This window comes from Coenobita brevimanus, chromosome 14 (assembly GCF_032717465.1).
Source record: "Coenobita brevimanus isolate Jiangsu-jjx chromosome 14, ASM3271746v2, whole genome shotgun sequence".
NCBI classification, from domain to species: domain Eukaryota; kingdom Metazoa; phylum Arthropoda; class Malacostraca; order Decapoda; family Coenobitidae; genus Coenobita; species Coenobita brevimanus.
Genome location: NC_136967.1, coordinates 30862745 through 30876331, shown reverse-complemented (window position 1 = coordinate 30876331; position 13587 = coordinate 30862745). Strand labels below are relative to the sequence as shown.

The 13587-nt window shown below is 41.9% G+C and overlaps 1 protein-coding gene across 1 annotated transcript in view; it reads right to left on the bottom strand.

The window, feature by feature from the left end:
- Nucleotides 1–13587, bottom strand: part of LOC145389633 (uncharacterized) — a 430407-nt gene that overhangs the window by 283024 nt on the left and 133796 nt on the right. The window contains exon 3 of the mRNA XM_080264871.1: nucleotides 5992–6178. Within this exon, the coding sequence (XP_080120997.1) occupies nucleotides 5992–6178 (187 nt within the window). The remainder of the gene's footprint in view (nucleotides 1–5991; nucleotides 6179–13587) is intronic.

The window sequence follows — 13587 nt, the reverse complement described above, 5'->3', positions numbered from 1 at the left end:
TTCATTAGTGAAAACTGACTGGAAACGTTTGTTCATTATTTCTGCTTGCATTGCCGCATCCTTATAAACCTCTCCTTCTACTTTCAGTTTGGTGATTCCTTCCTTTTGTTTCAGTTTGCCATTAACAAATCTATAAAACAGTTTGGGTTCATCCTTACATTTGTCTATTATACCTTTTTCAAAATTCCTTTCTTCTTCTCTGCATATTCTTGTGTATTCATTTCTAGTTCTTTTATATTCTTCCTTTGTTCTGTTTTTACCTCTCTTTCTCCAATTTTTCCATGCCGTGTCTCTCTCTTTTTTTGCTATCATACACCTTTTATTAAACCACTACCTTTTTTCCTGTTTTCTTTCCCCATTACTCTTGGCACAAATTTTTCCACTCCCGAATTATACAGGTCTAGAAAAATATCCCACTTCCTCTGTATCTCTCTTGTTTCTCTGAATTTTCTCCAATCTGAATTTTCAAAAATTTTTCTCAATCCTGTAAAGTTTCCTTTCCCAAAGTTGTACCTTCCCTGCCTATAAAGCTCATCTCTTGGCTCCACGTTCCCTGTTATCATCTGGAACTCAATGACCACATGATCACTTTTTCCAATAGGACACAGATATTTCAAGGATTCTATTACATTGGGTTCTTTGGTAAACAGTAAGTCTAGTCTTGCTGGTGTGTCCTCACCTCGGAACCTTGTCTCTTCTTTGACCCATTGCATCATCACATTGTTCATTGCTATATTTAATAATATAGTGCCCCACGAATCCTCGCCGCCTCCTGAGTCCCATTCCTCCCAGTTCACCTCCTTACAACTGAAGTCTATCTATCTATCTATCTATTGCCAGACGCCTCAATCCCGTTTGGGGTGGCCACAAACAAATCGCCTCCAAGTCGCCCTGTCCCCCGCCATTTCACTACCCTGCTCCCAACTCACACCCCCCTCTCTCATATACCTCTCCACCCCATCCCTCCATCTCATCCTCGGTCTCCCCCTCCCTCTTCCACCCTCCACCTCACTCACATACACTCTCTTCGTCAGTCTTTCACCCTCCATCCTCTCCACATGGCCAAACCACCTCAGTGTGTTCCTCACAACGCTTCCTATCACATCCACATCAACACCACAACGCTCCTTTATATCCTCATTCGTCAGCCTGTCTCTCCACGTGACTCCACAAGCTCCTCTTAAATAACTCATTTCCACTGCTCTCACTCTTGACTTGTGTCCTTCCAACAACGTCCAAGCTTCACTTCCGTACGTTAGAGTTGGTATCACAATACTGTCATGTAGTAACTTTTTTACTTCATGCTCACTTCCCTGTTTCTTATCACTGAAGTCACCCAGTAAAATTATATTGTTGCTTTTGTTAATCAGTTTCTGTAAATAACATGCCATGTCTGACAGCATTTCCTGGTATTCATCATCACTCCATGCTCTTGTCTTAGGGGGAACATACACTACTGCCATATCTCACTTGTTATTCTCTCCAGTTTCTAATTTCATATTTATCACTTCGGCCCTGCCTTCTCCCATTTCCACAGTATCTACATTTATGTTGTTCTTCAATGCTATCATCACTCCTCCTCCTGTTTTTTCTTTTCTGTCTCTTCTCCACAGTTTGTATTTACCATCTCCCATATGAACATCAATATCTTCTCTTAACTTGGTCTCTACAAAGCACATAACGTGAGGTTCATGTATCCTCAAAAGATCGTTGATTTCTAACCTTGCCGATATTAAACCATCAACATTAGTATATGCCACCTTCCAATGATTTTTGGTGTTTTCTATACCCTCTTTTCTCCTCCTCTCTGCTGGTACTACTTCCTTAACTTCTGATCCATGACTCTCCAATAAAACACTGTCTTCTCTTTCTTTGTTCTCAGTTCATTTTTTACCTTTGCTTCCTTTAATAAGTCCTTTATTTTAGCTCTTTCTTCTTCATTTGCATCTCTCCTTATCCAAACATTTTTAAACCCTTCCTTGTCCGATAGTTTCCATGTTCTACTGATAATTTTGTTAACTGTTGTTGTGTGTGTGTGTGTGTGTGTGTGTGTGTGTGTGTGTGTGTGTGTGTGTGTGTGTGTGTGTGTGTGTGTGTGTGTGTGTGTGTGTGTGTGTGTGTATTTCTCCATGATCACTCGCTGCACTATATACACATATGAGGTACTACACAAAAGTTCCAGTAATTTGAATACTGAAGGAAAATAAATTACCTTACCTCCTAGTTCTCACTGTTGCCTTCGAAGTAGTCCCCTTGGGGATGTATACAGTGGTCCCAGCATTTTTTCCACAAGTCCATGCATCCCTGGAAGGCTTCAGGCATGATGGTCTTGAGCACCTCCTGCAATTCCGTCTGGATCTCCTCAATCGAGTCAAATCAACACCCTTTCAGTCATAATTTCAGCTTGGGAAACACGAAAAAGTCACAGGGGGCAAGGTCAGGCGAATTGGGTGGGTGGGGAATGACTAACGTGTTTGTGGAAGCCAGGAACTGCCAGACAACAACTGATGTGTGGGTGGGGGCATTGTCATGATGCACAACTCAGTCCTTGTTCTTCCACTGTTCTGGACGTTTGCGGAGGATGTTCTCCTTCAGACGTTGCAAAATATCATAGTACAGCTTTCCGCTGACAGATTGACCGCGTGGGTCAAATTCCTTGTGAACAATCCCTTGGATATCGAAGAAAATTATCAACATTGACTTGACATTGCTGCGAACTTGACGTGCTTTTTTTGGCCTTAGTGAATTGGGAGACTTCCATTGTGATTACCGCTGCTTTGTCTCTGGGTCACAACCATAAACCCATGACTCATCACCAGTTATGACCCTGGAGATGAAGGTGGCATCATCTCTGACCTGATTCTTGAGTTCCCTGCAAACTGCAATGCAATGTGCCTTCTGCTCATCACTCAGCAGATTTGGCACAAATTTTGCAGCGATGAGTCTCATGCCCAACACGTCCGACAAAATGCATTGCATGCTCCTGTACAACAGTCCAACGATATCACAAACATCATGGATAGTTTGTCTACGATCTGCAAGGATAGCCTGACATACATTTCTGACGTTTTCTGGTATTGTTGCCACTGACGGTCGTCCAGAACGGTCATCGTCTTCAACAGATGTTCGTCCTTCCTTGAACCGCTTGTACCAGAAAAATTTTCTGCTTTGGGACATGGCATTGTCACCAAAGATTTGCTGAAGCAACTGGTGAGTTTCTACACCCGTTTTGTCGATCTGAAGCAGAAGTTGATGCAGGTTCTTTGTTCTGGGAGGTCCGCCATTGCAAAACTGCTAAACCTCCTACACACCACATTACAACAGTATGCACAGCTCAACAACATGTCTGCTCACAGACATGACCAGGGCCACACCGATGCACAAAGGATGCTGCTGACTCCTCCTAGTGGCAAAAGGCAAAACTGCAAATGGCTGGCTCCCTCTGTTCAAACTGCTGGAACTTTTGGGTAGCACCTCGTATTTCACACTAAACCACATGCAATATATCACTATCACAAAGATTCCATCCCAACCTCCTCTATATTCCCTTCCCGACTATGGCGTACCTCTATGGTGTATGTAATGCCTGCTAAGGTGTGTCAATTATTTCAATAATCCAGGCACTATATGTTTCACACAATATAAACATTGGCTTCACTATATAGGTAAAATACTCACATCACATGAGGCAGGGTGAAGCGGAGTACCAAAGCCCACTATAACAAACATGACTCCTGCCTTAGACCTAACACCTGATAACAACCCCAATGCTTTACAAACAATATATGTATGTTCCATAAACACAATCGCTTCACAATATATTCACTAACACTATACAATAACCACATTCCAATCGTGCCAACTGCCTCAAGCAGAACGGAGGAAACAAAGGGAGTTAAAGGGACATGGGACGGTAAGCTACCCTTCGGCGTAGCTGGTGGAATACTGATACGGTCTGCCCCATGCCAGGGCCTACAGGGTTGCCAAGTACTTACTCTGGATGCTAGACTGGCCTGCTAGGAAGCACCCAAATTTGACGCAAATTGGCTGAAAACTTATTTTTTTGGTGAATTATTTCTGCTTTGGGAATCGATTCACGTCTCTGTGCTTTTACTAGGAAACACCCAAAGAATGTGAATCGCGTCTTCCTGTCTGGAGGGGTTAAGAATAAATGGAGTCAACGGTAAGATGCTGAATGCTGTGAAGAGTATGTATGAGGGTGCAGTGCATGTGGACAGTAGATTGAAATTCTCTATTTGAAGGTTGAATTGAAATAGCGATGTGTCATGTTTCCATGGTTGTTCAATCTGTATATGGATGGCATTATAAAAGAGATAATGTACAAGGTAGGGCAACGGATGCTGGAGCAGCCATAATGAGACGTAAGTGTGTAAAAACTCCCTGTGCTGTTGTTTGCAGATGATACTGTGTTGTTAAGTAAAGACGAAGGGGAGCTGCAAGGCTTGGTGAAGGGTCTGGGAGACTGTGTAAGAAATTGAATCTAAAGGTAAATGTAGGAAAGAGTAAAGTCATGGTTGAGAAAAATAAAGTCACTGAATGGACAGTGAGGTTGGATGAGGAGGAAATGGAAAATGTCAGTGTGTTTAAGTACTTGCGTAGTGTGATGAGTAAGGATGGAAGTTTAGAGTGTGAAGTGTTTGAAAGGGTACAACATGGAAGAAAGGCTGCTGGTTCTTTGAAAGCAGAGATAAGAAACAGGGAAATGAGCATGGATGTGAATAAGTTACTGCATGACATTATTGGTCATGGAAAGTAGCGATAAGAAACAGGGAAGTGGGCATGGAAGTGAAAAACTTACTGCATGACAGCATTGTGATACTAAGTCTAAAGTATGGTGTCCCTTGTTGAAGGGACACAAGTCAAGTGTGAGGGCAGTGGAAATGAGTTATTTGAAAGGAGCATGTGCTGTCACATGGAGAGACAGACTGACAAATGATGAAGTGAAGGAGCATTGTGGTGTGGATGTGGATGTGATAGGAAGCATGAAGAAAAATATAATGAGGCGGTTTGGCCATGGGGAGATGATGGAGAGCGAGAGCCTAATGAGGAGAGTGTATGTGCGTGAGGTGGAGGAGGGGAGAGGGAGGGGGAGGCCAAGGATGAGATGGAGGGATGGAGTGGACAGGTATAAGAGAGGGGAGTGTGAGCTGGCAGCAGGGCAGTGAAATGGCAGGGGACAGGGCGACATGGAGGCAATTTGTTTGTGGCCACCCCAATTTGGGATTAAGGCATCTGGCAATAGATAGATATTAATGTTACAAGTTTGTGAAGTGCAAAATGAGAATTACAATTCATATAACTGAAAATATAGTGATTCTTTGTTTATCATGCACTTGGTTGTAGTGATTTGCATGATCAATGGAATATAAAAATCTACACTCCAGCCATCATCATGAGTTTTTCAGGGGGGGGGGGGCCACATGGATTTGTGGGATTCAAAGATGGGACTCTACTTATCCCACATGGTGGAGACCACTACTTCTTCACCCCCAGACCTCAGAAACCCTTACCTCAAGCCCATCTCAGGTCTCTCTATGGTATGTGTTTCTTCCTTATTGTGCCCTTTTCACAAGTTTCTATTAATTTAACCATGTCTATGTGTATTCACATACCATTATTCACATACCATAACATTATGTATGTATTTGTGGGTATAATTTGCTGTAAAAGGGAAAGTTTGGGTTTATGGGTGGGGATGTCCGGTAGCGCCACTTACGATAAATCCCACTGGTTCTGTGATTTCATTATCACACACTGTCATTATCACGATAGGCTTGGTACCAATTATGCACGATAACCATGGGATCACTAGTGCAAATAGACACTACTGTATGTAGATCGTGGTGGTTGCAATGGTGATGGTGATAATGAGGGTGATGAAGATCACAATGACAATGATGATAACCTGATCACAGCTCTATCCGTACTAAATCAATACTTTATCATGCTACTTTCACAACAATATCTTACCTTCATCATTTACATCACCATCATCATCATCATCCAAATCATCATCAAAAGTGGTGTGCTTTGCTGCCATTGCAGCTTTCATCTTCTCCATTTCCCTTTGAGATTTGGTTCTTTGTTCTGCAGATACAGCATCAAGTATATTTTCCGATATTGGTGTATTCTTGGAAAGTGTCTCGAGTCGCTTGCGCTGAAAAACGTAATAAACTGTATATATTTTTTTGGTCAGACAATTAAGAAATTATAAAATACTGTAAACAGAATACTGATAAGTAATGAACCAAGTCATATTCTTTCAGTCACAGGTTTTCACTATACTTTACCATATCCAGAACTTTATATAGTACTCTGTCTCATATTACCATGGATTCTCTTTCTCTCTCTCATGCATGTACAATGAGCTTGCCCATAATGCACATTTCCATAACACAATTTACATACGGTAAACTCTCAATTATCCAGCATAATTCAGCCAACCCCTAAGCCGAATAAGCAAAATGCAAGATATTGCATAGTACCTCCACCCACTTGGCTCAACATTTGGCATCGAACCAGATATTGTGTTACTATCCATCTTCACCCACAATCCTAAAAACTTTTCCATGAGCAAAAGATAACAAAAAGGCATAAAATACTATACAGTACAGTAATGACCTATATATCTATCTATTGCCAGAAACTTTAATCCCGTAAGGGATGGCCACAAACAAATCACCTCCGTGTAGCCCTGTCCCCCGCCATTTCACTGCCCTACCCCCAGCTCACATCCTACTCTTTCATATACCTCTCCACTCCATCCCTCCATCTCATCCTTGGACTCCCCTCTCCCTCTCCCCCTCACTACTTCACTCGCATATGCTCTCCTCATGAGTCTCACTCTTCATCCTCTCCACATGGGCAAACCATCTCAATGTATTTCTCCTAAACCTTTCTATCACATCCATATCCACACCACAATGTTCATTCACTTCCTCATTTGTCAGTCTGTCTCTCCATCTAACTCCAAATGCTCCTCTCAAATAACTCATTTCCACTGCTCTCACTCTTATGTCCATCCAACAAGGTCCAAGTATCACTTCCATACGTTTGCATTAGCAAAGACCCAGCCATTTTTCTACCTTGTTGTACCCTTTCAAGCACTTCATCCTCCAAACTATCATCCTTACTCATCACACTACCCAAGTACTTAAATGCATTCACATTTTCCATCCATTCACCATCCAACCTCACTGTACATTCAGTGACTTCATTTCTCTCAAAGACAATAACTTTGCTCTTCCCCTCATTCACCTTTAGATTCTGTCTCTTAACACTCTTCCAAACTCATTCGCCAAGTCTTGCAGTTTCCCTTTGTCTTCACTTAACAATACATTATGATCTGCAAACAACAATACAGGATGTTTCCAAACACTGTCGTCTCTCATTAGGGCCACTCCAACATCGATTGCTCTACCTTCTATCCCTTTTATAACCCCATCAATATACAGATTGAACAACCATGGAGACATGCCACATCCCTGTTTATATCTAACATTCAGACAGAAAAATTCATTCAGTTCACTATCCACATGCACTGCAGCCTTAACATCCACATACATACTCTTCACAGCATTCAACAACTTTTTTTTTTCTTTTAATCCATGGAAGAAGGATTCAAAGGCCAGCAGCCCGCAAACTGCTCCTTCCAAGAAAAAACAAAAACAATAAAAGACAGAGCCAAATTCAAGATCCGTTCATTTTGAGATGCCTGGACACACTGTGTTTGAAACACTGGAGTTCATAGGAAGTAGGAAATACTGACAGAGAAAGACAGTTCCAGAGTTTACCTGTTGCATAAATGAAGGACTGGGAGTAGCAGTTAACTCCTGCATTAGAAAGTTGGACAGCAAAGGGATGAGAGTTTGTTGCTAGACGGGTGCTACAAGCCGGTCGTAGTGGTGGAGGGGTGCAAGCAGATAGTTCAGTGGAGAAGTGACCATTGTAGTAGCGACAGAAAAGAGAAGAAGATGCAACAGTGCAGCCAAGAGAGAGAGGTTGAAGGGAGTCAGTAAGAGGAGGAGAGTTGATGAGAGGAAAAACCTATGACTCCAACTTGTCGACAAGAGCTATAAGCGGGGAGCCTCCCCTCCATGTTTCTTACTAAGGCATGGACATACAAAACCCGCATGCTGCACCATGACATGCACCTGCCCATGCGTTGCTTCTTATCTTTGACTTTTTGGCAAAGCACAAGACAAATATCATCTCCCAGCCATCCTACTCTCCACATCTGACCCCTGCTGACTCCCCCCCCCCCCTCCCAAGTTGAAATATACTCTTAATGATCACCGATTTCAGACAATAAGAGAGAGAGAAGAAAATTCGCCAAGTGCACTAAACACACATTCACTCAAGCACGTGTACCTCCATGATTAAGTGAAGCAGTATGATGCCGCTAGTCTTAAACTAAAGCCCAGTGTTGTCGCTACACAGCATTTCCATCACATTCATTCTGGGCTCGCTAGTTGGTGTGAAACTTAAAATGTTTTGTTTCTTTTAGGACTTACCTCATAGTGGCAGATTGACTACTTCCTGGTCTGATGGTTGACAGGAGGTCGTTAAGGGATGTTTCAGTTATAAGTAGTGAGGAGAATATGCACTGACACTAATTACTGCTTTGTGAAAAAGTGCTCAAGGAGCAGGTGATGAAGAAGAAGACCTATACATCCAGGAAGAAAATATGGAAGTTACAATATCAAGCAGTAAAGGATGCTTTCAATAGCAAGATGAAGGGAGTGATAGCTGAACATGGAGCTGCTGACAGAAGTGTTAATGAACACTACAGAGAAGGATATCCTGAGAGTTAATGACTGTGTGGAAGGACAAGCAGCCCAGCAAGATATAAGGTTTCATGATGGTGGGAAGAGGGTGTAGAAGCCACAGATAAGGAGGAAACAAGCCATTTCTGGAAACGGAAAAGGGGTGGTAATAAAGCAGAATAAATGGCTGGCAAGTGTAGGGCTAAAATGGACATATACAAGGCCAAATCTGATTCTCAGGGACTCTTCCTAGATATCCTGAACAGCACTGAAGGGAAAAATATAGTATTTCATGAGGCAAATCAGATGAAGAGGAAAAACAGGGAGAGCATAGACGAGCAGTGTGTGATTAATGATGAAGGAAAGGTAGTGGAGGACACTGAGGATATTAACCCTATCAGGTTTCGGGGCTGGGCAGTTTATGTCTGTGCCAGAGTCAACCACTCATGCTGACCCACATCTTCGCAGCTCGATATTTTACTTTGATCGCTCTGCTTAAATACACTTTTCATGATAGAATGTTGGTTTTGGTGTCATTTTAAAGCTGAATAGTTGTACTTTAAGTAGTATGTTCAAAACAGAACAAAGAAAATAAAATGTCAAAATGATGAGTTGAAGTTTGTCGAAAAGCAAAAATTTTATAGTGCCGTAGAAAAATATTTGGCAAAAAATAATGAGTAAAGATATGTATATTTGGTTTAAACCATGCAAAAATACAATAAATTATCTTTACAGTGATATATAGATTATGGTAATTTTTGCATTTCATTGTGCAGTAAAGCGAAAGGAAAGAGATGCACAATTTTATTTTAGTCTCGGCCACATATTCGCTTCGCGATGTTTTTCTTTGATCGGTCAGTGTAAATACACTTTTTATGATACGATGCTGGGTGTGGTGATATTTTGACGCTGAATAGATGTACTTTTTTGTAGTATGTTCATAAAAGGAAAACAAAAAAAATAAAAAGTCAAAGTGACGAGTTGATGTTAGGCAAAAATCAAAAATTCTATACATTGCTGTAGAAAAATATTCGCCAAGAATAAAGTTATAAAAAAAAAAGCCATGAGTCAGACCAGCTGTGCAGTACCACCACACATAGAGCAACCATTCTGTGACATCATGCTCGAGCCTCTTTGTTATGATGCGTAAATGCGATTTATGGTGAATATTTTACAAAAGTTTCTTAAAATGACGATTAAAAGCATCATCTGAATCTCTGAGGTTGGGTTTGAAATGATGATCGAAATAGTCATATGAATCTCAAAGGGTTAAACATGCCTGGAGCAAGCATTCTAACCAGTTGCTGAATGAGGATTCTGACTAGAACGGAGAAGGTTTGAAGTTAGCATATCCAGTGTTTGGCCCTAGGCCTTTGACTGATGCTGCTACTGTAAGCAGGGAAATAGGCAGGATGCAGCTGGGTAAGGCAGAACGTATGTCTGGGTTGACTGCTGAGATGCTGAAGACCTCAGGAGACACAGGTGTGGGGTCAGTTACAGATTTGATAAATACGATTACCGTATACGAGTGTGTTGTCCCAGACAAATGGCTGAGAAGAGTAACAGTATATGTGTACATGGGGAAGGGTGATGCCTTGGAAACAGGAAACTATAGAAGCATAAAACTTTTGGACCAGAAAATGAAGAAAACAGAGAGTCTAAGAGGGTATGGTTAGGGAAAATGTGAATACTAAGGACATGCAGTTTGGGTTTATGCCAAGCAAATGGACCACTGATACCATACTCATTGTCCAACAGCTTCAGGAAAAATATAGGGGAAAGAAAAGGCAGCTGTACTTTGTTTTTCTTGATTTGGAGAAGGTGTCACATATTTCCCTAGCGGGGTGGTGAAGTGGCCAATGAGAAGGACTGGGATTGAGAAGTGGTTGGCCAGAGTGGTTATGGCCATATATGTGGGTGCTTGCAACCAGGTGAGAGTGAATGTAGATTTGAGTGAAGAGCTTTCCATGAATGTCAGCATGCATCAGGGGTCAGGCTTCAGCCCCTTACTGTTTGTCATTGTGCTTGAAGCTCTCTCACATGACTTCAAAAATGAACCCCCAAAGAGATATATCCTGATAACTTGGTGCTAACTGTTGAGAATGAAAAGAAGGTGGAGGAAAGACTTAGGAAATGGAGAGATGGAACAGGACACATGGGTTTGACTGCAAATGCAGATAAAACAAAAGTGATGATATCTGCGACTGGTGGCAGCAGTGCAATGCAGAGGGAGAGTAGCCATGAGTGGTTTGCCGCAATGATGTGGGAAGTAACTCCATCTTGTGCAGTATTTGTGGTAAGTGGGTGTATAAGGGATGTAGTGGTATTAAAAGGTAGACTGCATGATAATGCTGATTCTGTGTGTGCAGTGTGTCAGGGTGAGCATGTTGAGATTCTCAGGCACGAAAGGATTGATCTTGCTGGAGAGTCTCTCCAGGGTGTGGAAGTTCTGTTTATGGGCGGCTATGTTATGTGCTAGCAATGAGGCCAGAGCTAGCTCTCTGGCAAGGGTAAGGAATGGTTGAAGGAAGTTCAAGGAGCTGTTGCCTCTCCTGACACTGAACGGGCTCTCCCTCTATGCTAAGGTATCACCGAATGTGGTATATGTTAGAAATATAATGCTGTATGGTGGTAAGACTTGGGAAGTATAAAGGAGTACAAAGGAAAGCAAGTAAATGAAGAAATATTCACAGGCTCAAACTTAGAGAAATGACAATGATTAAATCAATGTGTAGTGCATCCTTGAATGTGAGCCCTGGTGGGGGGTAGGTTTACAAATGAAGAGCTGAAAGGATGGGACTTGAGTACAGTATATTGTTGCTGTGATGGGGAGGGGTATATTAAGATGGTTTAGGCATGGTAAGAGAATGGAGGATGACAACTGGATGTGGAAAGTGATTATGTGTGAACATCAAGGGTACAGATGTGAGGGGCACACGAAAAAAGACCTAGGATGACATCATAGAATGTGACCTCAGGGATAACGGACTGAACAGGGACGCTACTAGAGATCAAAAAGCATGGGGAGCTGCCATTAGGGTATGAAGGTCAACACATGCGAGAATGTTGGAATCTTAATACAGTAAAAGTTCTCTCATAGGCATCTTCGGGATCATGCAGGTGCTGAAAGAGCAGAAACTTCTGGATTACCAGGAAAAATTGCCAAAAAAGTTGCTAGCAATCATGGTCTGTAACCCCGATGCAATCACAGTGTCTAGCAAGTATTATTGGTCAACCTTAAGCACTAAATATTTAACCCACTCAGGCACAGTCATGCGAATCGCGTTCCATGTGGTTTATTACAAAGAAGCACAGTCATGCGAACTGTGTTCCAAAGCACAAAAAAATTCGCCAATAAATTAATTTTCGGGCGATTTGCGTCAAATTTTGATGTGTTCTAGCGAGCGCGTCACTTTCCCGAGGTAAGGCACTGGCAAAACTGAGGCGCTTCATGGGGCCCAGCATGTAGCGATAAACCTCAGTCTCTTCCAATGAGCCAGGCGGTAGAGTCACGTCGCGTCTGCTGTCCCTTTAACTCCTACTAAATCTCCCCCTCCCGCCCGAGCCAAAGCCCCAATGGACTCAGTGTGATAATCCATTATTAGTGAGCATATCTGTACGTGATGTTGTCAATGGAACATAGATATATGTCACATAAAGGAATTGTGCCCTTCATCACTCGTTAGGCCACGAAGCTAGACGCGTCTTCACTGTAGCAGGGTTTTGCCACTCAGCCTCCTCTAGGCCCTATGGCATGAGTACAAATACGTATACAGGTAACTCGCACGGAACACGTGGGTTTCGTTCCTACCGTGCCGTGTTAGGTGCGAAATCGCGTATATTTAAACTACTCCGTATTTTGCTCCCTAGACCCCCCAAATGTGTTGTTTTGCTGTTATCTGTCACTGGTAATCACTAGAAAGCACTTTAAGTGGTTAGAAGGTTTATTTAATATTATAACTCACAAATACAGTACTCCATAGCAAAACTTTAACACACAAATACAGTACTGTACGTAAACACAAGGAAACATTCCGACGCCGATCATAGGTAATCATATAAATCAGGTTAACTGGTACCAGTGCTTTAACTTACAAGTACATACCAGAACAGTACATATTTAACTTAGAAATGCAGTACTGTGATATCGAATGATTTCAGTACATAATCTGTTAAGAATGGCTGGAAAAAAAAAAAATGTTATGAATACATTTTCACCTTTTTGATTTACGTTTATGGTAGTTTCGAGTTATTTTTTACGTTATTGTTGTGCCCATGCTTGGAAGAGGGAGCGAAAGAGTTGAATTTTCAGTCCTAAATGAGAAAACTGCACATCCTCCAAGGCTAGACTCTGCCACGGGAAAATAAAGTGGAGGGTCAGTCCGATTAGCAATAAGGAAGTTGTGTCACAACTTCCAGCTCCCACACCACGAGAATGGCTAAAAATAGAATCGTAATGTAGTTTCAGAACTAACATTAAGTCTAATTATTACGAATACAGATACAAAGCAGAAATAAATACGTTTACAGACGGGGAAAACGTACTTCTTCCGTCATAACATGTTCATCTTTCTCTATCATTTTACGTTCATCTTTATCATTTTACCTTGTTATTTTCACAATATATATTGCTGTCTCGTAAACAGGGTGGTTGTTTGTGTTTTGCAAGGGAGGAAAAAGATTGTATTTTCTGTCTGGGTCGATAATGGGTGTAACTATGTGTGGTTAGGCAAGGCCACGAGCGAAAAAATCGTACATCCACTCATCACGATAGCAGATGGTGAACTGACAGATGATACAT